At 41.8% G+C, this 26,837-nt stretch overlaps 2 protein-coding genes across 5 annotated transcripts; both read right to left on the reverse strand.

Annotated features, from left to right (window-relative positions):
* Positions 1 to 5,493: 5,493 nt before the first annotated feature.
* On the reverse strand, positions 5,494 to 7,744 carry LOC106584094 (regulator of G-protein signaling 2). Its single transcript, XM_014168930.2, has 5 exons — positions 7,579 to 7,744; positions 7,375 to 7,458; positions 7,084 to 7,145; positions 6,682 to 6,848; positions 5,494 to 6,487 (listed from the first exon to the last, which is right to left on the reverse strand). Exons 1-5 carry the CDS (start codon positions 7,635 to 7,637, stop codon positions 6,293 to 6,295), a joined length of 567 nt encoding a protein of 188 aa, XP_014024405.1. The 5' UTR covers positions 7,638 to 7,744; the 3' UTR covers positions 5,494 to 6,292.
* A 13,353-nt stretch (positions 7,745 to 21,097) lies between these two features.
* On the reverse strand, positions 21,098 to 26,600 carry LOC106584150 (regulator of G-protein signaling 1). Of its 4 annotated transcripts, XM_014169070.2 has the most exons (6): positions 26,501 to 26,600; positions 23,731 to 23,918; positions 23,328 to 23,387; positions 22,871 to 22,935; positions 22,531 to 22,697; positions 21,098 to 22,285 (listed from the first exon to the last, which is right to left on the reverse strand). In XM_014169070.2, exons 2-6 carry the CDS (start codon positions 23,814 to 23,816, stop codon positions 22,097 to 22,099), a joined length of 567 nt encoding a protein of 188 aa, XP_014024545.1. In that variant the 5' UTR covers positions 23,817 to 23,918; positions 26,501 to 26,600; the 3' UTR covers positions 21,098 to 22,096. The 4 variants fall into 4 exon arrangements, with proteins under 4 accessions (XP_014024545.1, XP_014024546.1, XP_045562234.1 ...); XM_014169071.2 differs by lacking the exon at positions 26,501 to 26,600 and having other exon boundaries at positions 22,871 to 22,932; positions 23,731 to 26,425; XM_045706278.1 differs by lacking the exon at positions 26,501 to 26,600 and having other exon boundaries at positions 23,731 to 26,410.
* Positions 26,601 to 26,837: the final 237 nt, after the last annotated feature.

Genomic DNA, 26,837 nt, shown 5'->3' on the forward strand with positions numbered 1-26,837 from the left:
CCTGGCCACGACTTAACCATCGGAGTGTACATGTTTGAAACATGACAAATATAAGCGCCCCCTATCTTTAGATAAACAAGTGCCACTCAGTCTTAAACAGTGGTGTAAAAATACTTTAAAGTAGTTTTTTGGGGTATCTGTACTTTACCATTTATATTTTTGACAACTACATTCCTAAAGAAAAGAATGTACTTTTTACATACATTTTCCCTGGCACCCAAAAGTACTTGTTACAATCCTGCAAAGCATTGAAAATGTAAAATGGTCCAATTCATACACCTATCAAGAGAACATCCCTACTGCCTCTGATCTGGCGGACTCACTAAACACAAATGCTTTGTTTGTAAATTATGTCTGAGTGTTGGAATGTGACCCTGGCTTTGCGTAAATTAAAAAAATAATAATAATTGTGTAGTCTGGTTTGCTTAACATAAGGAACTTTAAACTATTCATTATTTTACTTTTTGATACTTAAGTATATTTTAGCAACTGCATTTACTTTTGATACCAAATAGTTTTAGACTTGACTCAAGTATGATTTTACTTACCTTAATAGAAAATGGCTCAAGTATCTTTTACTCAAGTATGACAATTGGGTACTTTTTCCACCACAGGTCTTACATGAGCGTACCACCACACCAAGTTAGAATGCTTTAGGTCAGTGGTCGCCAACCGGTCAATCCTCAAGGCATTCATAGTTGGTCACCAAACATTTTTGTAGAAAAGTCAACAATAAAAACTTGGTTGGTGAACTTGATTCAGAAGCCCTACTGGGTAAGTGACGTGTGCATATTTTTAACTCATTTATTAGTCTGAAAGACAAACTGCCTACCCGATTGGGAGATCTGTGGCTAAATTGATCTCCCGTGTGGCTTAGTTAGTAGCGCATGGTGCTTGCAGTGCCAGGGTTGAACTCACTACTGTAAGTGGCTCTGCAAAAGATCGTCTGCAAAATGACAAAAATGTAAATTGAGTGCGTTTAAGGTGCTGGCCAGTCGGATAGCTCAAATCACTGCATTTGGGATGCTGGCCTTCTAAGCAGAGTTCCTCTGTCCAGTGTCTGTGTTCTTTTTCCCATCTTAATATTTTTATTGGCCAGTCTGAGATATGGCTTTTTCTTTGCAACTCTGCCTAGAAGGCCAGCATCCCGGATTCACCTCTTCACTGTTGACATTGAGACTGGTGTTTTGCTGGTACTATTTAATGAATTTGCCAGTTAAGGACTTGCGAGGTGTCTGTTTCTCAAACTAGACACTCTAATGTACTTGTCGTCTTGCTCAGTTGTGCACTGGGGCCTCCCACTCTTTCTATTCTGGTTACAGCCAGTTAGTGCTGTTCTGTGAAGGGAGTAGCACACAGCGTTGTACGAGATCTTCAGTTTTTTGGCAATTTCTCACATGGAATAGCCTTCATTTCTCAGAACAAGCATAGACTGACGAGTTTCAGAAGAAAGGTCTTTGTTTATAGCCATTTTGAGCCTGTAAACGAACCCACAAATGCTGATGCTCCAGATACTCAACTAGTCTAAAAGCCAGTTGTATTGCTTCTTTAATCAGAACAGCAGTTTAACTGTATAATTGCAAAAAGGGTTTTGTAATGATCAATTACTCTTTCAAAATAATAAACTTGGATTAGCTAACACAACGTGCCATTGGAACACAGGAGTGATGGTTGCTGATAATGGGCCTCTACGCCTATGTAGATATTCCATAAAAAAATCTGCCGTTTTCAGCTACAATAGTCATTTACAACATTAACAATATCTACACAGTATTTCTGATAAATTTTTGAAAAATTTGCTTTTCAAAAACGAGGACATTTCTAAGTGACCCCAAACTTTTGAACAGTGTATATACAGTTGAAATTGGAAGTTTACCTAAACTTAGCTTAAATGTATTTGGCTAAGGTGTTTCACAATTTTTGACATTTAATCCTAGTAATAATACCCTGTCTTAGGTCAGTTAGGATCACCACTTTATTTGAAGAATCTGAAATGTCAGAATAATAGTAGAGAGAATGATTAATTTCAGCTTTTATTTCTTTCATCACATTCCCAGTGGGTCAGAAGTTTACATACACTCAATGAGTATTTGGTAGCATTGCCTTTAAATTGTTTAACTTGGGTCAAATGTTTCTGGTAGCCTTCCACAAGCTTCCCACAATAAGTTGAGTGAATTTTTGGCCCATTCCTTCTGACAGAGCTGGTGTAACTGAGTCAGGTTTGTAGGCCTCCTTGCTCACACACGCTTTTTCAGTTGTGCCCACAAATTTTCTATAGGATTGAGGTCAGGGCTTTGTGATGGCCACTCCAATACTTTGACTTTGTTGTCCTTAAGCCATTTTGCCACAACTTTGGAAGTATGCTTGGGGTCATTGTCCATTTGGAAGACCCATTTGCGACCAAGCTTTAACTTCCTGACTGATGTCTTGAGATGTTGCTTTAATATATCCACATAATTTTCCATCCTCATGATGCCATCTATTTTGTGAAGTGCACCAGTCCCTCCTGCAGCAAAGCACCCCCACAACATGATGCTGCCACCCCCGTGCTTCACGGTTGGTATGGTGTTCTTCGGCTTGCAAGCCTCCCCCTTTTTCCTCCATACATAATGATGGTCATTATGGCCAAACAGGTATATTATTGTTTCATCAGACCCAGTCAACTTAGTGTATGTAAACTTCTGACCCACTGGAATTGTGATAAAGTGAATTATAAGTGAAATAATCTGTAGACAAATGTTGGAAAAATTACTTGTGTCATGCACAAAGTAGATGTCCTAACCGACTTGCCAAAATTATAGTTTGTTAACAAGACATTTGTGGAGTGGTTGAAAAACGAGTTTTAATGACTCCAATATATATATATATATACTGCTCAAAAAAATAAAGGGAACACTTAAACAACACATCCTAGATCTGAATGAAATAAATAATCTTATTAAATACTTTTTTCTTTACATAGTTGAATGTGCTGACAACAAAATCACACAAAAATAATCAATGGAAATCAAATTTATCAACCCATGGAGGTCTGGATTTGGAGTCACACTCAAAATTAAAGTGGAAAACCACACTACAGGTTGATCCAACTTTGATGTAATGTCCTTAAAACTAGTGAAAATGAGGCTCAGTAGTGTGTGTGGCCTCCACATGCCTGTTTGACCTCCCTACAACGCCTGGGAATGCTCCTGATGAGGTGGCGGATGGTCTCCTGAGGGATCGCCTCCCAGACCTGGACTAAAGCATCCGCCAACTCCTGGACAGTCTGTGGTGCAACGTGGCGTTGGTGGATGGAGCAAGACATGATGTCCCAGATGTGCTCAATTGGATTCAGGTCTGGGGAACAGGCGGGCCAGTCCATAGCATCAATGCCTTCCTCTTGCAGGAACTGCTGACACACTCCAGCCACATGAGGTCTAGCATTGTCTTGCATTAGGAGGAACCCAGGGCCAACCGCACCAGCATATGGTCTCACAAGGGGTCTGAGGATCGCATCTCGGTACCTAATGGCAGTCAGGCTACCTCTGGCGAGCACATGGAGGGCTGTGCAGCCCCCCAAAGAAATGCCACCCCACACCATGACTGACCCACCGCCAAACCGGTCATGCTGGAGGATGTTGCAGGCAGCAGAATGTTCTCCAAAGCGTCTCCAGACTCTGTCACGTCTGTCACGTGCTCAGTGTGAACCTGCTTTCATCTGTGAAGAGCACAGAGCGCCAGTGACGAATTTGCCAATCTTGGTGTTCTCTGGCAAATGCCAAACGTCCTGCACGGTGTTGGGCTGTAAGCACAACCCCCACCTGTGGACGTCGGGCCCTCATACCACCCTCATGGAGTCTGTTTCTGACCGTTTGAGCAGACACATGCATATTTGTGGCCTGCTGGAGGTCATTTTGCAGGGCTCTGGCAGTGCTTCTCCTGCTCCTCCTTGCACAAAGGCGGAGGTAGCGGTCCTGCTGCTGGGTTGTTGCCCTCCTACGGCCTCCTCCACGTCTCCTGATGTACTGGCCTGTCTCCTGGTAGCGCCTCCATGCTCTGGACACTACGCTGACAGACACAGCAAACCTTCTTGCCACAGGTCGCATTGATGTGCCATCCTAGATGAGCTGCACTACCTGAGCCACTTGTGTGGGTTGTAGACTCCGTCTCATGCTACCACTAGAGTGAAAGCACCGCCAGCATTCAAAAGTGACCAAAACATCAGCCAGGAAGCATAGGAACTGAGAAGTGGTCTGTGATCCCCACCTGCAGAACCACTCCTTTATTGGGGGTGTCTTGCTAATTGCCTATAATTTCCACCTGTTGTCTATTCCATTTGCACAACAGCATGTGACATTTATTGTCAATCAGTGTTGCTTCCTAAGTGGACAGTTTGATTTCACAGAAGTGTGATTGACTTGGAGTTACATTGTGTTGTTTAAGTGTTCCCTTTATTATTTTGAGCAGTGTATATATATTACTTCATTAATAAAATGTATACTTTCCCTTAAAAATTGAGAAAATTACAGTCATTGGAGTTAATTACAGTTTTTTTTCTGCTGTGTATGAAATTCTTAGGCGGGCAGTCTAAATGGTCATTGTTAGGATGGTTAAACTGTTTGTGTCAAATTAAACGACCAAAACCAACGACAATAGTTCTTGCTAAGTTTTGACTGGAAGTTTAGTGTGAAAAAACTTACCCTTTGCAAAACATTTAGCCTGCTGCTAAGAAACATATTGAGCTATGTTTGGTCTATTTGGGATAATGTGTTAGATGGATGTCTTATTATGCCTGCATGTTAGGAGCGTATGGAGTTATTTTGGGTCTGTTTGGGTTGAGATGTGTATGGTGACAAATGGTCCCATAGTTGCCCTGTCAAATATCATAACAGAGGCCATGTGTCCTAGTAGTACCGGACAGCTGTCTTCTCAGTGTCAGCTTTTATTATGAGTTCATGCTCATCTGTACCAACAACACTTTGTCATGTCAGGGGATTAACACAAAGTCTGCACATCCCCATAATCAGAGGCACAGAGATATTGTACATTGCGTCAGTCATGATCTTTTTTTTCAGGAACACAACACCATTTTTACTGGAACCTCTTATTCATATGACCCCATCCCGCTGCGTGAGCACTGTTCCACTGGAAGCCAAATTATGTGTTGTGCAGATGATGTTGTGCAGACAATTTGTCTGGTAGAGTACAGTAGATAGATTTCATCCAGGAGTTGTGAGGAAAGGGAATTGATATGATGCAGGTATTTATATCATTGACATTTTGTGTTTGAGTAAATATTTGGTCTGGAAGGGAGCAGAATGGGAAGGCCTCATATATGTAATCTCTTTACACCAAAACACCCCCTTCCTCAGCTGACTCAAGGTACTGCTGTGAAGTTGCAAGGTAAAACGTACTGTAGAGTTGATCCTGTCATTGACATGATGGTTTGTTATGACTTGGAGTTCTTTTTATAATTAAAAACACAGTGTTAAAGCCTTCGGGGCCCAATAACTGGAAATGTTCTGAATTCAATATTTTATTAGACTTGACATTGGACATGTATGTATTCAACAAAATAAAAAAAGAACCATAGTATTGCAGTCCAGCTGCCACCATACCTTTGCCTATTGTTTTATTTACAGTAAGTTCACCCACAATGAACTGCAGGGGGTTAAAAAAAAAAAACTACATAGAAAATATGTAGAATGTATAATGGACCTATATATTTTCAAATAACTGCAAATAACTATATCAAATAACTATATCTGTGCGGCCCTCCGTTGAATTTCGAAATCCCGATGTTGGCCTCAAACCAAAAGGTCTGCCCATCCCTGGTTTGAAGCAACATCCGCTACAATATTTAGTGTAAACACCTTTATGCGATGCAAAACATTCACCTCCATTCAGCTCTCCAGCAAAGCAGTTACCAATTTAAACTTATACCTCTGGTCCCAGAAAGTGCTTACTCACATCATATAGTTGCAAATAGTTATTAGACAATTATTTACCGGTACTGGTGTTCGGTGAAATTAACTCAACTGCAGTTTCAAACAACAGGATGGGCAGTTCCATTTTAAGCCAATATCAAAATGACTTTATGTCTGATCTGCATTGTTTTGTCTCAATCCTCAAAAGCAGGATGCACAAAGTTGAATTTACATTTTTAAAATGTAAACGAAAAGCTATTTAGTTATTCACTGTACTTCCTACATTACAGTACTGTTTATAAATAGTGCACTACAGCATTGCCATTGACCGCATGGCTCAACATGTAATGTGTGACTGCATAGACAATCCTTCAAAGTGGTTAATCTTAAGACTTGAGATATTGCCCCTCTCCCCTGGCAATGGCACAAAGTTCCTTGTAGAGCTCAGAGTGGATGAAGCGAGGGTACGAGTTGTTCTCCATCAGGCTGAACACCTTCTTCTGGGCCAACAGGAAACACGTCAGGCTGGGCAGACACAGGCTCTGGATGATAGCATCTTTCGTTTGGTAGTCCAGGTTGATCTGCAACCAAATAGACAACAACACCAATAAGTCTTTGTACATTCAGAGTGATCACACATTGGCATTAGATATAAGTTGTTTGGAAATAAGAAACATAACTATCACTTTATCGTTACCATATTTTTATTATAAGATTGTTGCTTAATATCAGCACTTTAAGAATGACTACTGAACGTAGTGAAAGGAAAACTCACCTCTTTAGGAGCATCACACTGGATGAACTCTTCATAGATGCTTCTGGCCCTCGACGACAGTTTCTCTAGAGACGAGATGGTCCTGAACTCCTCACAGGCTGTCCAAAACTCTATATTCTCCTCACAGAACTCTGACTTCAGGAAGATCCGAAATGCTGCCTTTCCATCTGCAGGAGAGGAGGGAGGGAAGGAGAGAGAATGTCAAAGCAGCTCTCAAGCAGTAGAATGTCTTCAAGCTGAGTTGAGAACGGTCAAATATCAACCAATCAGAGGTGCAGTTTAGATCCAAATGTACTTCAAGATGACTCACTTCATTCATATACATTTTCACTCTATAACATTTGTGTCCATTTCATACAGTCATGCTGATATCATAGGAGCTATAAAAGACATGGCATTTACATTTGTGACTCAGGAGTTTGTCAAGTGACTGTGCCCATTGGTTGACTTCATCCACTGTTGGCCTTAGGAAGGAGAGAACAGTCACATTAGAGGCCTGTAGTAGTAGTAGTAGTAGTAGTAGCAGTATACAAGTAGTAAAAACTACTTGTATACTACTACTTGTATACAAGTAGTTGTAATTACTGCTTTTAGATACATTTATTAAGGGTGATCATTATTAGGATATGGAGCCTTATGGTACTCCCTAATTTACATCCATAATACTACATGATTCAGACCCCTGAGCCTTACCTGTAAGATCTTCTTCTTGCCATGGATTTTGAAGAAGAGGTGATCTTCAAGAGATATCGTATCCTTGTCCTCCAGTTTCTCTTCCTGAAAAAAAAAAGTTTTTTCTGTTAGTATAATTCCATGTGACTGCTATCATTGCTTACAGCTGATTATCAAGGTCATGATAATCAGCTGTAATAACACAAACAAGAATAATTAACTCACTTGATTCCTTTTTTATCAATAGAGAAATCTGACGCCTTCATACAGTCTGTACATGCCATGTCTCTTTCTGATACAACACACTCTCAATATTCTGTGGTAAAACACTGAATATACCACTGACTATAGCAGTCAAATGAATCTACCTCCCTCTAGAGCAGTCAAAGCACTTTATATTTTCCTTCTGATATCGGCATGCTAGGAAGGCCGGCCTTGAGTAACAGATCTGTAACCTGATTGGCCCACTCTGTGAACAGTTGGCTAACCCATCCGCTGACGGTGAGAGCCTGCGGCAGTAAAGGAAGTGCTAGGGAATGTGATTGGTTGTTTAGTGTAAACGGTTACACTACTGAGAGTGCTTCCATATTTAACTCAAGGTAGGCAAATGACAGAGGCGTACTAAGTCCCCCAAAACTAAAATATAGTTTAGAGGACCCCCCCTTACACACACACACATCAGCTCTTATAGAGACAAATATATTTTATGAACTAATCCAACCTGATCTTATCAAGCAGTGGGAGCCGTTAAGAAAACAATGCATGAAAGTATGATGAGGTGAACTTAACTTGATGCAATCTGCTTGACAACACAAAGTAAGATGTAAGATGCATACTAATTGGAACGCCATAGCCCATCAAACTCGTTTTCCTACATTCCTGTTTACACTCTATAAATAGAGTCTTAGTTATAAAAATAGTAAGGTGGGAGGAAGTGGTTAGAAATAAATTACTTTAGCTGCCAATCTCCAAGCATTTCTGCTGGTTTGTTTTTTGTAAAGATGACCCAAACCCTTTCACCTCTAATCTCTTTAAAAGCCCCTAAGGTCGATGTCTGCACCCCGCGGAAGATCTAATTAGCATAACACAACAATCATCATAAAAATCTGTCAGTTTAAGCTAGAGATATGTTTTTTTGCATGGGCTGCGTCTCAATCCACTGCATCCGTCTATGTCGAACTTCTGCATCTGTGGTGAAAAGTGACAGAGCTAGAGCGATGTTTGTCAGACCATGAGACATCCCAAAAATCGATCCTCTCACAAAATTGCCTGTAGCGTCCGAACGGTACAAACTATTATGACCCATCTAGGGAAAGATGAGACCCTCACAAACACAATGCTCTACAACCCTCACAAGTGTCTTGGGACTCATCTGAAGTCGGTACAGCCGATCTACCAACTTCTGTCTTTAGCGTCCGAACAGTTTGGGCTACACACCAAGACTCGTCTGAAGGTCCCCCAGTACCAGTTGAAAAAATGTATGTAAGTATATATGGAAACTGTTTATACATAAGGGGTTAAATACATGTAATATATGTTAAAAAAACGTTTCCTGATCTTTCTTATATCTGTCAGATATAGAGTTGAAGTCGGAAGTTTACATACACCTTAGCCAAATACATTTAAACTAAAATTTTCACAATTCCTGACATTTAATCCAAGTAAAAATTCCCTGTTTTAGGTCAGTTTAGGTTACATTTTAAGAATGTGAAATGTCAGAATAATAGTAGAAAGCATGCAGCTTTTATTTCTTTCATCACATTTCCAGTGGGTCAGAAGTTTACATACACTCAATTAATATTTGGTAACATTGCCTTTAAATTGGTTAACATGGGTCAAACGTTTCGGGTAGCCTTCCACAAGCTTCCCACAATAAGTTGGGTGAATTTTGGCCCATTCCTTCTGACATAGCTGTTGTAACCGAGTCAGGTTTGTAGGCCTCCTTGCTTGCACACGCCTTTTCAGTTCTGCCCACAAATGTTCTATAGGATTGAGGTCAGGGCTTTGTGATGGCCACTCCAATACCTTGACTTTGTTGTCCTTAAGCCATTTTGCCACAACTTTGGAAGTATGCTTGGGGTCATTGTCCATTTGAAGACCCATTTGCGACCAAGCTTTAACTTCCTGACTGATGTCTTGAGATGTTGCTTCAATATATCCACATAATTTTCTATCCTCATGATGCCATCTATTTTGTGAAGTGCACCAGTCCCTCCTGCAGCAAAGCACCCCCACAACATGATTCTACCACCCCCGTGCTTCAAGGTTGGGATGGTGTTCTTTGGCTTGCAAGCCTCACCGTTTTTCTTCCAAACATAACAATGGTCATTATGGCCAAAAAGTTATATTTTTGTTTCATCAGACCAGAGGACATTTCTCCAAAAAGTATGATCTTTGTCCCCATGTGCAGTTGCAAACCGTAGTCTGTTTTTTTATGCCGGTTTTGGAGCACACTCAGCTTCCTTGCTGAGCAACCTTTCAGGTTATGTCGATATAGGACTCGTTTTACTGTGGATATAGATACTTTTCACCTGTTTCCTCCAGAATCTTCACAAGGTCCTTTGCTGTTGTTCTGGGATTGATTTGCACTTTTCGCACCAAAGTATGTTCATCTCTAGGAGACAGAATGTGTCTCCTTCCTGAGCGGTATGATGGCTGCGTGATCCCATGGTGTTTATACTTGTTTATACTACTATTGTTTGTACAGATGGACCTGATACCTTCAGGCATTTGGAAATTGCTTCCAAGGATGAAGCAGACTTGTGGAGGTCTACAATATTTTTCTGAGATCTTGGTTGATTTATTTTGATTTTCCTATGATGTCAAGCAAAGAGGAACTGAGTTTGAAGGTAGGCCTTGAAATACATCCACAGGTACACCTCCAATTGACTCAAATGATGTCAATTAGCCTATCAGAAGCTTCTAAAACCATGACATCATTTTCTGGATTTTTCCAAGCTGTTTAAAGACATAGTAAACTTAGGGTAAACTTCTGACCCACTGGAATTGTGATACAGTGAATTATAAGTGAAATAATCTGTCTGTGAACAAATGTTGAAAAAATTACTTGTGCCATGCACAAAGTAGATGTCCTAACCGACTTGCCAAAACTATAGTTTGATAACAAGACATTTGTGGAGTGGTTGAAAAACAAGTTTTAATGACTCCAACCTAAGTGTATGTAAACTCCCCACTTCAACTGTAGGACAGACATGTCAGAACAAACATGTTTTAGAATCTTTTGTTCCATGTAGTGAATTTCTTATCCATTGCGTTTGAATGGGTTAATAGCAGTAAGGCCAAAATAAAAATGTTATCAAATAATTTCTTTTGTTTTTTTTAATATATTTCAAGTGGTCTTCCAATTCAAAATCAAATAGCTAAATATTCCTCTTATAGTTTATGAATTAATCCAACCTGATCTTTTCAAGCAGTGGGAGATGCCAAGAAAATAATGCATGGAAAGTATGATGAGGAGGACTTAACTTGATGCAACATCCGCTTGACAACACAAAGTAAGATGTAAGATGCATACTGATTGGAATGCCATAGCCCATCGAACTCGTTTTCTTACATTCCTGTTTACACTCTATAAATAGAGTCTTAGTTGTAAAAATAGAAAGGTGGGAAGAAGTGGTTGGAAATAAATTACTTTAGCTGCCATTCTCCAAGCATTTCTGTCTTTGACAGTGCTTCTCAGTCAATTTGTAGAAATGTGCTAACCTACAATTAACTTAATAAGTGCCTTTGTTAGATTGTCATGAAAGAGGAGGGACATTACCTGATTCAACAGTGTGCAACCTAATGCAGTTAACCACTATCTGGAAATATTTGGACAGTCACTGGTCGGGTTTTGAGAGTCAACCAGTTTGTTTTCTGTAAAGATGACCCAAACCCTTTCACCTCTTATCTCTTTAAAAGCCCCTAAGGTCGATGTTTGCACCCGGCGGAAGATCTAATTAGCATGACACAAAAATCACCATAAAAATCTGTCAGTTTAAGCTAGAGATATATGCCCCACACAGACAGATAATGACGATATTGCTTGAAAGTCTTGTGTGATATTGCCTTAGGTTTGTCTTTTTAAGCCAATAGTTGCTAACCTGGGGTGGGATAATGTCAAAGTTGCGTTGATCAGGTAGTAGCTGGAAGCTTGCAGTGTCTGATACTTTGTTTATGACAGTTTGTGATGGAACACATTAAAAGTTGCATTTACTTTCAGAATTGTTTGTAAAGCTACTCGTAGCTGGGCTGTGAGCTACTGGTAGCTCATGATCGACATGTTTGAGACCCCTGATCTAGACTAAACAAATATCATATGAAAGAAAATACAGTTGTGTATATGTCCAACTGACCCAGAGTGATAATGTGAGTTATCAGCGCAGCGCTCCAACCTGAATGACTAGTTCTTGCCCCACCAGCAAGATAATATAATAGTACACAAATCACCTGACTTGGCAGTAGTGCTGCACCTTTCCATTTACCCATTGGCTTCATGCAAATGCATGGTGGATGATGATAATGTTTGTCCTTACCCAGAAATTACAGCTTACTGCAGGTACAGTATGCCAGTGTGGCATGACCAAAGAGGTAATGGAAATCTGTGAATTTGTAAATACAGGAACAAAGTTTTAAATGTTCCGTAAATACAAAGTGGCATCGTTTATATCAGTGTCATTGAATTAGTGCAATATGAGCAATACCAGAGGGATAGCAGTAGAACTGAGATTGGCCATACGGTTCTCTAGGATTTTGTCTGGTCGGAGACCCTGGGAAGGAACTGTGGAGCTGTTGAGGGCTTTGAAGTGGGAAGGAAAGGGAAATAGTCTTAAGACATTGTTAAGGCTTTTTACGGTTGAGCTGCAGCTTACGAGTGGTCATCGATGACAGCCACACATGCAAACAATCACACTGTAAGGAGAAAATAATAAAATAATCATCTTTGGCAGCGATTACAGCTGTGAAACTTTCTGGGTAACTCTGTGGATTGTACAATATTTATACAGCGCAGCCTGCATTCCAAATTGATACAATTTAGATTTTGTGTCACTGATCTACATACAATACCCCATAATGTCAAAGTGCAATTGTGTTTTTAGAATTTTTTACAAATGAATAATAAACGAAAATCTTAAATGTCTTGCATCACTAAGTATTTAACTCCCGTTGCTATGGCAAGCCTAAATACCTTCCAGAGTGAACATTTCCTTAACAAGTCAGATAAGAAGTTGCATGGACTAACTCTGTGTGCAATAATGGTGTTTAACAGGAATTTTCAATGACTACCCCATCTATGTACCCCACACATACAATTATCTGTAAGGTCCCTTACAGACATTGGATATCCCTTTGAGCATGGTGAAGTTATTAATTATACTTTAGATGATGTATCAATACACCCAGTCACTACAAAGATGCAGGTGTCCTTCCTAACTCAGTTAACGGTGAGGAAGGAAACCGCTCAGGGATTTCACCATGAGGCCAATGGTGATTTTAAACCAGTTATGGAGTTAAATGGCTGCGATAGGAGAAAACTGAGGATGGATCAACAACATTGTGTCACACCAGCCTTCACTTTGGCACTCCCTCCTGTCCAGCTCAGGCGTTCGGCGTCGCCGGCCTTCTAGCTGCTGCCAAACCTACTGCTGACAAAGGTCCTTCACTCATCAACCCCGGACTTGTCTCATCATCATTACACACAACTGGTTCCAATCCCCACTCTATCACTGTATATATACTCCCTCTGCCAATTGTCTTTGTTGGTCATTGTAAATGTTACTTGTTTTCCTGAGAGGAATCTCTCCTACTATTTTCTGAGTACTTTATATTTTGCACTTTGGGTTTGCCCTGTGACTTTTTGTTTGTGAAGATACATTTTGAGCACAACAGCATTTGGGTTTTGTCCCGCGTTGATCTATGATGCTTAAATAAAAACCTGCGACTGCCTCCTGCCTACTCTCTACACCAGTGACACATTGTAGTTACTCCACAATACTAACCTAAATGACAGAGTGAACAGAAGGAAGTCTGTACAGAATACAAATTCCAAGACATGCAACAAAAAAAAATACAATAAGGCACTAAAGTAATACTAAAAAAATGTGACAAAGAAATTAACTTTTTCTCCTGAATACAAAGCATTATGTTTGGGGCAGGTCCAACACAACACATCACTAAGTACCACTCTTCATATTTTCAAGCATGGTGCTGGCTGCATCATGTCATGGGAGTTTTTTTTAGGATCAAAGAAAAGGAATAGCGCTAAGGACAGGCAAAGTCCTAGAGGAAAACCTGTTTCAGTATGCTTTCCAACAGACAGTGGCAGACAAATCCACCTTTCAGCATGACAATAACCTGAAACGGAAGGTCAAATATACACTGGAGTATGACCACCTTGAATGTTCCTGAGTGGCCTAGTTACAGTTTTGACTTAAATCGGCTTGAAAATCTATGGCACAACTTGACAGAGCTTGAAAAATGTTTTCAAAGAATAATGGGCAAATTTTGTACAATCAAGGTTTGCAAAGCTCTTAGAGACTTACCTAGAAAGACTCACAGCTGTAATCACTGCCAAAGGTGATAATAACACGTTTTCACTCAAGGGGTTGAATACTTATCTAATCAAAATATATTAGTGCTTTCTTTTTCAATAATATTTTCTGTTGAACGTTGACAAAAAACAAAAAATGAATCAATTTTAATCCCACTTTGTAACACAACAAAATGTGGAAAAGGTCAACGGGTGTGAACACCTTCTGAAGGCACATATTATCCTGCCCAGGCATAATGTACTCAACTGATCAGATGAAAGACATTAGTCACATTAAGAAACTACATCCCTGTTGATTTGCTTGACTGCCGTTTTGATTTTGGTGAGGGGTCTGTTTTCCTTAAAATAACTGTCACATGTACATAATCTTTCCTAATACTGTAGGAGTCAGTCAACTCTCACAGTCTCCATTCATCCATCCATCTTTGACAAACTTTGAGCAGAGGCCATGCAGCCAACACTTTGGTATTTTTGTACTAGATCATTATTAGTACAGTACGTCTGCATCTCTGTGTCTTTATTCTCATTGTGAATTGGCACTAGCAGGTAAATCTCCAGGCCTGCTGAGGACCATAAAACAGAGAGGGGGCTGGTCTGTTCTGTTTATTATGATGTGCAGACAGTGTGTTAGCAGCTGATTGTTCAGAGGAGAATAAGGAGCAGAGCCAAGTTTCCACCAAGACTAATGCTTCCAAAAAGCTTTACGTAGTAGTAGCAGGTAATTCCCAGCACTGAAGCATATTTTGTCCCCAACTAGGATTCCTAAGCATCCCAGAGTTCGAAAGTACAAGTTGTGCTCTTGCAGCATGTGCGTGTTTTGTTGTGTTGTTTCTGAGGGTAAATAAAAGCGACGTTCTTCAAATTACTCGCAACGGCAGATATACAGTACTTTTGAGGAGATGGGAAATGTTGCCCATGCTACATCATTGGTCCGAGCGGTGCATTCTGGGGTTCTGGCACAAGGAGCACTGTCCTTCCAGGAGTGAATGGGAGTCTATTGGGCGCTAGCTCAAAAACCTAACATTAGCACAAATCTCGTCAACAAGAATGACATAAAAAAAGAATTCTGAGATGTGAGATAATTAACTTACTATTTGTTGTATCGTATAGCTTTGGAAACGTGACATTACATACTTTTAAGGAAAATAGGCACATTACTCAACATACAGTATACACTGACATTGAGAAGGGATTGAGTTAAAATGAGTTTAGCAACTGCTTGACGCAGCATGACAACGTGAACGCGATTGGTCGACAGTCTGCTGGGTGGGGCGTTATGCATTCATTGCAATGTACACTGGACTAAAGAGGCAGACATATAGGAAAAATGTGCTAGACCTTCCCTTAAATGACACATTTCTCAAGGTAGGAATATCGCACAAATATTATCAATGGCTCATTTCGAGAGAAGACATCCTCCCGAGTTATGACATCGATGCGATCAGTATTGAAATCTGACATGTATGATAGACGTTTTCATTATCTAAAAGTCATATTCCTATTAACTTCCAGTGTGGTGAGAGCGACTTTATCACGGTGCTACGCCATACCGGACGGATTTCTGCCTGTGTAACAGATTAGCTTCCTTCCCTCTCCTTGGGCTCGAACCAGGGACCCTTTGCACACAGACAACAGTCACCCTTGAAGAATCGTTACCCATCGCTCCACAAAAGCCGCGGCCCTTGCAGAGCAAGGGGAATTACTACTTCAAGGTCTCAGAGCAAGTGACGTCACCGATTGAAACGCTGTTAGCTCGCACCCCGCTAACTAACTAGCCATTTCACATCGGTTACACTCATCCCCCTCTTGACCTCCTTTTCCGCAGCAACCAGTGATCCTGGTCAACAGCATCAATGTAACAGTTTTGCTTCCGTCCCTCTCCTTGCCCCTACCTGGGCTCGAACCAGGGACCCTCTGCACAAAGACAACAGTCACCCTCGAAGCATCGTTACCCATCGCTCCACAAAAGCCGCGGCCCTTGCAGAGCAAGGGGAACAACTACTTCAAGGTGTCAGAGCGAGTGACGTCACCGATTGAAACGCTATTAGCGCGCACCCCACTAACTAACTAGCCATTTCACATCGGTTACACCTGCATGAATGCCAGTAACTCAGATACACATGAAAACATGAAATGACCTAGGGAATCGATAGAACATCACTCAGAGATGCACAAAAACAATATAAGATTCAAAATTATTGAACCTTCCCTTTAAAGCGACTGTGTACTGTACAACTTGGCAAACATGGCAGTGGTAGCAATGTGCAATGCATGTGATGGATCACTTAAAACCCTTTAAACACATTCCAAACCACTTCAAGCAATGCAAAATAACAACATTTTTGGGGACTTTGTAAAGTAGTTTGCATGAGGGCCTCTAAAACAGTTTAGGTGAGGGCCATACCTTGGACAGTATAAATGCTAACAAATGGAGAATTCATCATGTACAGAGACCTTGTTTGTAACATACAGCAGAGAGAAACAGCCATGAAGGTCTTTGTCAGATGAGGAGGGCCCACTGTTATTGAGATGAAACACCTTCATTTGCAATGTCATGGTTCTTAATATCTCAAGGGTCATAGTCTCTTGCCACATATTGTTTATTTGACTTTCAATTTACTGTAATAACACATTACTTCTCATAAACCCCCTTGTCGTTAAAAACTGAAACTCACACCTTCCTTTTTCTGTTATTCACTATGTAGAAATAAAACCTTATAAATAAGAAAGCAGATGTGTCTTTCAAATAAATAACAAAAGCATGAAGGAACATCTAACCACAATGATGAAGAAACACACGATATTTACAGAAGTATGTGGACACCCATTCAAATTAGTGGATTTGGCTATTTCAGCCACACCCATGGTGATAGGTATATAAAATCAATCACACAGCCATGCAATCTCTATAGACAAACATTGCCACTAGAATGGCCTTACTGAAGAGCTCAGTGACTTTCAACTTGGCACCGTCATAGGATGCCACCTTTCCAACAAGTCAGTTCGTCAAATTTCTGCCCTGCTAGAGCTGCCCTGGTCAACTGTAAGTGCTGCTATTGTGAAGTGGAAAGGTCTAGGAGCAACAACGACAGCCACAAAGTGGTAGGCCACAGAGGCTCACAGAAATGGACTGCCAAGTCTGCTTTCGGTTGCAACACTCACTACCGAGTTCCAAACTGCCTCTGGAAGCAACGTCAGCACAAGAACTGTTCATCGGGATCTTAATGAAATCAGTTTCGATGGCCGAGCAGCCTCACACAAGCCTAAGTTCACCATGTGCAATGCCAAGCATCGGCTGGAGTGGTGTAAAGCTCGCCGCCATTGGACTCTGGAGCAGTGGAAACATGTTCTCTGGAGTGATGAGTCATGCGTTGTAACGGTCGTCGTATGAAATGGACCAAGGCGCAGCGGGTTGAGTGCTCATTTTTACTTTTAATTAGAACACTGAAAACACAAAACAAGAAAATGCACGAACGCACAGTAATGCAGGCTACACACAGCAATGCAAAAACAACTTCCCACAAGGGACAGGTGAAAACAGGGCTACCTAAGTATGACTCTCAATCAGCAACAACGATGTACAGCTGTTCCTGATTGAGAGCCATACCAGGCCAACACAAAGAAACACACAACATAGTTAGAACATAGAAATACAAAACATAGAACATAACCAAACCCCCGGAATACTCTAAACAAACACCCCTCTACATAAACACATATATCAACACACCCCGAACCACATAAAACAAACACCCCCCTGCCACGTCCTGACCAAACTACAATAACAAATAACCCCTTATTGGTCAGGACGTGACAGTACCCCCCCCCCAAAGGTGCAGACCACGGATGCATCTCACACAAAAAAATAAACACAAAAATAAACCCCCCAAACTAAAGGGAGGGAAGGGAGGGTGGCTGCCGTCACCGACGGTTCCCGTGCTACACCCCCCCCGTCCCCAATCCTCCTACTGTGGCGGTGGCTCAGGCTCTGGCCTTAGTCCCCCACCTAACCTGTCCTCCCCCGCTGAATACCTCGGGCTGAAGCACGTCGCTGTAGACCTCGGGCTGAAGCGCTTCGCTGTATACCTCGGGCAGAAGGGCGACTCTGGGAGCTCCGGACTGTAGTGCGACTCTGGGAGCTCCGGACTGTAGGGCGACTCTGGGAGCTCCGGACTGTAGGGCGATTCTGGCTGCGCTGGTTCCGGACTGTAGGCCGTCTCACTCGGTTCCGGACTGTAAGCCGTCTCACTCGATTCTGGACTGTGGGCTGTCTCACTCGGTTCCGGACTGTGGGCCGTCTCACTCGGTTCCGGACTGTGGTCCGTCTCACTCGGTTCCGGACTGTGGGCCGTCTCACTCGGTTCCGGACTGTGGGCCGTCTCTAGACGGGGCACTGTCACCAGACACTCTGGACGGGGCACTGTTTCCAGACACTCTGGAGGGGGCACTGTTGCCGGACACATTGGACGGGGCACTATTGCCGGAAGCTCTGGACGGGGTACTGTCGTCGGAAGCTCTGGACGGGGACTGCGCACTGAAAGCCTGATGCGTGGGGCTGGTAGTGGAGGTACCAGACTGGAGACACGCACCCCAAGGCTAGTGCGAGGAGCAGGAACAGGACGAGTTGGACTGGGCTGACGCACTGGAGGCCTGGTGCGTGGGGCTGATACTGGAGGTACCAGACTGGAAACACGCACCTCAGGGCTAGTGCGAGGAGCAGGAGTAGGACGAGCTGGACTGGGCTGACGCACTGGAGGCCTGGTGCGTGGGGCTGGTAGTGTAGGTACCAGACTGGATACACCGACCCCAAGGCTAGTGCGAGGAGTAGGAACAGGACGAGTTGGACTGGGCTAATGCACAGGAAGCCTGGTGCGTGGGTCTGGCTTTGGATAGGCCAGACTGGATACACGCACCTCAGGGCTGGTGCGAGGAGTGGGAACAGGATACACTGGGCCGTGAAGGCGCACTGGCGGTCTCGAGCGCCATGCTCGGCCTCGCCGCCGTGCGCATCACCCCATAGCACGGGACCTGACCAGTAACATGCTGCCTCCGGTAAGCACGGGGAGTTGGCTTGGGGCTTAACCCTGGCCCAGCCAAACTACCCGTGTGCCCCCCCCCCAAAAAAATGATTGGGTCTGCCTCTCAGGCTTAAATGTTAGTTGTGTACCAATATAACAGTCCCGGTCTTCGCTCCACTTTCGCCGTTCCTCCCTCGCTGTTGCCACCTGTCTCCATGGCAGGGTCTTGTCCCCTGCCATTACCTCCTCCCATGTCCAAAATGTCCTCCACTCCCTTCTCTCCCTGGCCCAGGATCCTTCCTCCTCCTGGGCCCGCTGCTTGGTCCGTTGGTGGTGGGAAGTTCTGTAACGGTTGTCGTATGAAATGGACCAAGGCGCAACGGGTTGAGTGCTCATTTTTACTTTTAATTAGAACACTGAAAACACAAAACAAGAAAACGCACGAACGCACAGTAATGCAGGCTACACACAGCAATGCAAAAACAACTTCCCACAAGGGACAGGTGAAAACAGAGCTACCTAAGTATGACTCTCAATCAGCAACAACGGTGTACAGCTGTTACAATAATTACAAATTACAATAACAAAAATACCCCTTCCTGGTTAGGACGTGACATGCATCACCATCTGGCAGTCCGATGGACGACCTCACTAATGCTCTTGTGGCTGAATTGAAGCAAGTCCCTGCAGTAATGTTCCAACATCTAGTGGAAAACCTTTCCAGAAGAGTGGATGCTGTTAAGGCAGCAAAGGGGGGACCAAATCCATATTAATGCCGATGATTTTGGAATGAGATGTTCAACAAGCAGGTGTCCACATAGTTTTGGTCATGTAGCTTATCTTGTTATTGAAATATAGTATTTTTGTACATTGAGAGGATTTTATGTACATTCAAGACCATCAAGTGTACTCAAACTCATCATGCTGTCACGTGATTTTCTTTGTGGTAATAGCCCTCTCACTACTTCCCATGTATATATTTGAATAAGGTGTGTCAAGGGATCAAATTTAAGTGTCATTTATTTGTTAATACTATTGCCACACAATTATAATTGTATACCACTTTTAATGGAATGGTTATGTTATACTTATGTTTCGCTGGTAAAACATTGTAGTAAGAAATCATGGAATCTTGAGACATTTCATCTGTACTGAGCTGTGAACTTGAACTCCTACAGTCCCACCATGTGTGTTTTGTACTTCTAACCCCTTTAAAACATTATGTGTTACATACTTCCAGGTTATACCAATGGATTCATCTATTCTTTTGCATCCATTGATACCAACCATTAGTCTGTGTGATTAAGGGGGGCCGAGCTAGAGCGGTGTTTGTGATACAAGGGTGATCCTGAAGGGGCCCAGTAAAAAGGACACGGTTTGAGCAACAAACTATTAAAAGCTATCTATGAAAAGTTACACAATAGTTGTTAGAAGGTAAGGGGTTCTTCTACATAGAAGATCATAGGAAATCCCAGAACATAGTGTCTCTAATACTATAATAAGCTCACATAGTTGCTGTCACACTCCAAACTTCACACAAATATCACTGACTAGTTGGATATTCGTTTTCCAATGAGCAAACTATTTCTGTACTTACAGCATTCATATAAATACATTTTTACCAGGTTTTCGCATTGGTGAACCTTTTTTTCTTTACATTCATCAATTAAACTCATGAATGCAATTGTTTATGTCAAAATGTTTTGTGTTTTACTTGTAGCCCTGGTTGTCCGGAAAAGAAAATGGTAAAACAATTCATAGTGAGTCTAATGTAGATAAATGAAAGTCAGATAAATGAAAAGCCAATTTTTGCTATGATCTTGAGACTTTTAGGGTTAAAGCACCCCATAGAATCGTATGATGCAGCCCATGCATCACACGGTGACGTCATTTTGAAAATTGAATAGCTCCCCATGTGTTCAAGCTAGAGACTTACCGTTTCTTGTAATGGCTGCAGCTCAATCCCCTCTTTCTGCCGAGCTAAAGTTTGTGCCTATTCCATAAAATGGGCTTCTGAAGCTTCTGACTGTCTTGAATCAATTCCATATGCTAGCTTTGTAGATATTGCGATCTAAGGGCTTACACATACAGGGGCAATCGCAAAGTGAAATGTTTTTTTTTTAAAATTTAGTTGTTAATTGAGAATAAGCCAGAAGAGAGTGATTGACAAGAAATATTTTGTCTGCAAATAATTTAATAATTTAATGTAATTTAATAATCTAATTCTGAACATTTTTACAAACATTGCAAAAGTCAGCATCCTAACAGTGACTGTGTAATAAATAGTACAACATTCTAATCTTAATTTTATCAACATTGTATTGTGCTTTCTTTGTAAGCAATCAAAAAATATTCTGCATCAGAGAAGTAGGAGTTCAAAGTTCAATATACAAAGTGAGACATCGGCTATCCTTCTGTCTACAATTGCACTCACACAACTTAACCTCTACTTCTAAATGGGTAATTATTCAATGATAGACAGTGTAAGAAGTCTTTAGCTGCCTTGCAAATCTAAAGATTCAACCGCCTTTCAAAAAACTGGTTTGAATTTAGAGACAAAATGTGAATATTATTAAGGACAGTATAGTATTTTGGGCCGGTATCCATTGTATGCGTGCTCTCTCCTTTGTTTCACTCCAGATCACGTACTTTAGTATTGCTAGTGAAAGTCCACCTTGCATCTCATATCTTATCACAGTATCATAGGCATCCTGTTGCGCACATACACACACAAACACACACATACAATCTCTTCTCCATCTTTTTAGGACAGGAAGCACCTCCGGTTGAGTGGGGACTGCATGGTTGCTGACGTTGTGTTTCAGTTCGATCGTCATTCACTCTGTGATTCATTCACTGTCAAAAACGATCTAATCACCTATGATATGATGTCACTCCTAGAGTTACAGATAAGACAGCAGCATCCAGTGCAATCGCAGCTCTGTAGCATTCCTCATATCCTCTCTGCCTTTCCTTCTCTTTCTTTCCTTCTTTCTTTTTCTCTTGGCGAATCCCACTTGCAGTGTTTCAGGGTGTGGTCCTGTGTTGTGGCGACCATGGTTTGTAGGGACACAGGCCTGTCAGTCTCTCTATGCTTGGTCAGCCTTCCATCCTGTAGAACCCCAAACATTCCAGTTACTGTTGTCATGTTCTCCTGTTGTCTAATCCGCTCCTATTAGCCCTTTACGGCGTCAGCGGCGAGGGAATCCAGGAGGGATCGGTAAATGTCTGAGCGCAGAAAGCGAGGGTACGAGTCTCTCTCCATCAGCCCATAGACAATCTTCTGGGCATCGTCAAAGCACTGGAGTGTCGGATTCTTCACGGCCCTCTTGATCTGCTCCCTCGTGTGGTAGTCAATGTTTATCTGGAACAAGAGAAAGATTCATTTAGATTTACGAAGTACAGATGGATTTCATATAGCATGTTTGGAAATAAACATTTGAGGGGGGTTTATTAACCAGATGATGTTGATGAAATACATTGAAACATCAATGAGGTTACAAAGACTTCAAATGCAGGGTTGCTTTCTGTAGAAATGTCACTGCAGCTATTTGAATCTCTAGCATGTAGCCATGTTCTGTAATACATACTGTACTGTAACAGTCGTACCTCTTTAGGAGCCTCAGCCTTTATGAAATGCTCATAGATTTTTTTGGCCTTCGATGACATTCTGAATGAAGACTTGATTTTCTTGTACTCCTCACACGTCAGCCAGAACTCAATGTTCTCATCGCTGAATTCAGACTTCAGAAAGGTTCTGAAGGTTGCCAGTCCATCTGTGGGGAAGAATAAAAACACACCAAGACATGAAACAATGATACAGCCCCAAGCCTGGAAACACGTGCTGTTTTTGTTCAACATTTCTATCTTGCTGTTTTCAGTTAGATATTTTATCTAATTTAGCTATTTATCTTGAACTATTTTGATCGTCTGATAAAGTGAAACTCACATTTAGACTCGAGGAGTCTCTCCAGTGACTGAGACCATTGTTGGGTATCTTCTAAACTTAGCCTGCTAGGAAGAAAATGTGTGGTGATTACTCAACTAAAATCAAATCTGGGTAAAAATAAAACTGGTATTTGATGTGAGGGCAAAAGGGCACATAGAACCAACAGAATTAGGAAACAATTATAGCCGCACATGGGTGCGTGTGTGTGTGCCTGTGTGCGTGCGTGCCTGCTTTCTGAAGTTTAATTTGAATTCACACACACTACCATAGATGGCCACTACAACATAAATGGTATTTGATTTTGAACAATACAATATATGTAATATATGTTTTATATATTATTATTATATTATTTTAAATGTGTATATATACATTTAAAATAATATAATAATAATAATAATAACAACCATTAGGATCAACACAGAGTAACAGAGTAAGGAAGGGTAAGAATCCTTACCTCTCAGAGGTGGATGAATGTGAGAACATGCATTGTAGTCGGCACATAAAGTTCTTTCCCCTATGGAGAGAAAAAAATAACGGTCATGATCGTCTCATAAAACAACTTATCCCATTGCTGTATAAGGACATCTCAGTATGTAGTATCTTGGTAGAAGGTATTTACAGGTTTAGTAAAACATATGCAGTGTTAATATACAATGCGTGGCCTAAAGTATGTAGTATGACGCTAATACATTTGTACAAGCATTTTAGTATTTAGAAAGTATATGACACATCCATAGTATTATGAGAGTACATTGAATATATAGCCTAATATTGACAAAATATACATAAGCTCCACAATACATTTTCCCGAAATCGGCAGCTGTTGAGAGTATAAAAAAGCTATAAGCTACACTCACAAGTTCTTGTTCCTCCTCCTGTCGTCCTGCTCCATATTGAAGTGCTGTGTTTGTATCAGTGTCTCTGTGATGATTAGGCTGGGCATGTTTTAACTCCACACTCTCTGTCCCCTGCTGCTGCTCATGTTGGGGTGAATCACTCTCTGTATAGAGGGGTCTCCCTCCACCTCAGGCCTTTATATGCAGGGCTGGAAGGTGAAACACAGACTCAGCCCAGTGAACCGTAGCAAGAGAGGAAGCCCCTACGCTCTCTCTCTCTCTCTCTCTCTCTCTCTCTCGGTGACATGCGCTCTCTGTCTTTTTGCGACACTCTCTTTCAACCTCTGTGTCATGCTCTCTCTCCCTCTCTCTCGTCTCTCTCGATAGATACCCCTCTCTCGCTTTCTCTCTCTCTCTTTGTCCGGTTTTCCAGGCAGCCTAACTGCTCCTCGTTCAGAGTGTGCTCTTTATGGCCACAATATTTTTTGTCTGGGCTGCTAAGATGCAAATGACAGAGACAGTGACAGTGATAGGCAAATCATGACCTTTGCTTGGTGTGTGTTTCGGTACCCTGTTGAAATGTCATTGGGATGTTTAATTTCTTATACTGTATCCAGCGGCAAGGTGTATCTTTACTAAAAGATATGATGATTAAATCCAATATAGGCAGTCAGTTGTTTAGTTTGTAGATTGTGGGTTTATAGCCTTTGCATACATTAGCCAGAGTCATATAGACACCTCATGGCCAATGTGACTATAGGCAGCAATTTCCAATGACCTGTCCTTTGTCATTCTGCACAGTAACTGATGTGGTTCTCCTCAACTTACCCAAAGATGGCCACAAGTAGTCAAGCACAACCAAGTGACACCAAAACATGTCCACTTATAGTTAATCTGCCTTGTGCCCTCAATTCCACACCACCACACAACTACCATTACATCATACAGTAAAGGTTTAAACGAACACACCACAATCACCTGTGTGGTTGACACCATAAATATGCTTTTTTAAAATTGAATTACATTGTCCTCCAAGAGTTGCTGAATCTCCTTTCTACTTCTGCTTTACATCAATATGAACAGTATCCATTCTAGAAGTTCCTGAGTGACGGTATTGAGTAACTCAGACAGTATCAGAAATACACTGCACATTACTCACTTCCCCTCGGCTGTCATGGCAACCGTTTGGGACAAAGGAAAACAGCGTCAGACTCTGTGTGAAGGACAAAGTGGTGTGATGTTGTCGTGATGCAGGAGGGGTGAGATCTCTGTCATCTAGCAAGAATATCCCTTCATACCAACTCCCCCCCCCCCTTTTTTATTTATTAAACAAAATGTTGTTTAATTTAATATATTATACCATACTATTGACTTACCGAGCAAAAAATAGCAATAGAAGTTGCTATTGTCTGGTCTTCCCTCTACCCAATAGTCCTCTTTGAAAATATCAACTCTCACATAAAACATTCCCTTTGAAGACTGCTATAAGTATTTAGTATTTTATTAGGATCCCCATTAGCTGTTGCTGAAGCAGCAGCTACTCTTCCTGGGGTCTATTTATAACCTTGTATGTAGTAATAACATTGAGTTCATCTCATAATCATTGTGCAATGCTCAATTGAAGATCATGCTGCGCTAGCCTCCAGACATTTGTCCATTGTGTGCCATGCTGATGCTAAAAGTCATCACAGAACAGTTGTTCCTTGGTGATGAGATTACTTCCCTAACAAGGGGACACATTCAGGCCAATTTGTCATGCATCAGAGCATCCACTGACTTCAATCCACTGGTGGGAGGTCTGGGTCAAACTCAGTTATTCTTAGAGCCGTCCAGATTACCTTTTTAAGGCACAACTTTGAGAAATAGAGCCATCTATAGAGTGGGGTCAACGGTAACAGGGCAAATTTTTTCCAGCTTCAATACATCGTCGCTGGGCTGGCTCTGGGCAATTAGCTGAGACAGCTGACATGTGATCACAACAGACTTACAGTCAGCAGGCTGTGGAAAATTATTTTCACCGATTTTCCCTGCCCACCGACCACACGCGATTACTCAGTGTCACAGGACAAATTAAAGATAACCCTTCACTCTGACAACGTTTACATCCTGACTTATGTAAGTATACTGTATATTTAAACTGACAGGGTCCATCCATGCTATATTAGTATTAAGAGCTAAATGAATAACATATTGCTGACAGATCCATATCATGGGTGTCAAAACAAATAACGCTTTAATGTAATACTTAAAAGCCTTTTAGTTCTGCATTTCTGTAACCATTTGTAATGTTTGTCCTTCCATTTAGACATTCTGTACCTTCTGTTCTTACCTAAAACTATTCCCTAGATGCACATTTTTTAGGCCAATGCCACTTTTGATGCATCAGTCAGTCTAGATGTTTGAATAAATGTACTGTTTAGCACTTTGACACTACTCATCACCACACATCACTCATCTCTAACTCTCAATGCTTCTCCATACTCTATACGCATTTCTTCTTCTCCAAGTAATTTCCTGTGGTCATTATGTGTCACTTCCTGTGGGGATCTTCCAGTTCTATCCTTAGGATCTATAGTCTCATGTTTCCATGACTCGTTTGGAATCCTCCTTGTTTGGACTTGGTGAATCTTGATTCACAAACTCTTACATTTACATTTTACATTTTAGTCATTTAGCAGACGCTCTTATCCAGAGCGACTTACAAATTGGTGCATTCACCTATAATATCCAGTGGAACAACCACTTTACAATAGTGCATCTAAATCTTTTAAGGGGGGGTTAGAAGGATTACCTTATCCTATCCCAGGTATTCCTTGAAGAGGTGGGGTTTCAGGTGTCTCCGGAAGGTGGTGATTGACTCCGCTGTCCTGGCGTCGTGAGGGAGCTTGTTCCACCATTGGGGTGCCAGAGCAGCGAACAGTTTTGACTGGGCTGAGCGGGAACTGTGCTTCCTCAGAGGTAGGGAGGCGAGCAGGCCAGAGGTGGATGAACGGAGTGCCCTTGTTTGGGTGTAGGGCCTGATCAGAGCCTGAAGGTACGGAGGTGCCGTTCCCCTCACAGCTCCGTAGGCAAGCACCATGGTCTTGTAGCGGATGCGAGCTTCGACTGGAAGCCAGTGGAGAGAGCGG

Source organism: Salmo salar, chromosome ssa23 (assembly GCF_905237065.1).
Source record: "Salmo salar chromosome ssa23, Ssal_v3.1, whole genome shotgun sequence".
NCBI lineage: Eukaryota > Metazoa > Chordata > Actinopteri > Salmoniformes > Salmonidae > Salmo > Salmo salar.

Coding starts and splice junctions, on each gene's coding strand:
- LOC106584094 (XM_014168930.2), bottom strand. CDS start 7,637: ATGGCATGTACAGACTGTATGAAGGCGTCAGATTTCTCTATTGATAAA. Junction 7,459..7,578: donor ATTGATAAAAAAGGAATCAA/GTGAGTTAATTA, acceptor TTTTTTTTTCAG/GAAGAGAAACTGGAGGACAA. Junction 7,146..7,374: donor GCAAGAAGAAGATCTTACAG/GTAAGGCTCAGG, acceptor CTCCTTCCTAAG/GCCAACAGTGGATGAAGTCA.
- LOC106584150 (XM_014169070.2), bottom strand. CDS start 23,816: ATGCCCAGCCTAATCATCACAGAGACACTGATACAAACACAGCACTTC. Junction 22,698..22,870: donor GAGACTCCTCGAGTCTAAAT/GTGAGTTTCACT, acceptor TCTTCCCCACAG/ATGGACTGGCAACCTTCAGA. Junction 22,286..22,530: donor AGGCTGAGGCTCCTAAAGAG/GTACGACTGTTA, acceptor CTCTTGTTCCAG/ATAAACATTGACTACCACAC.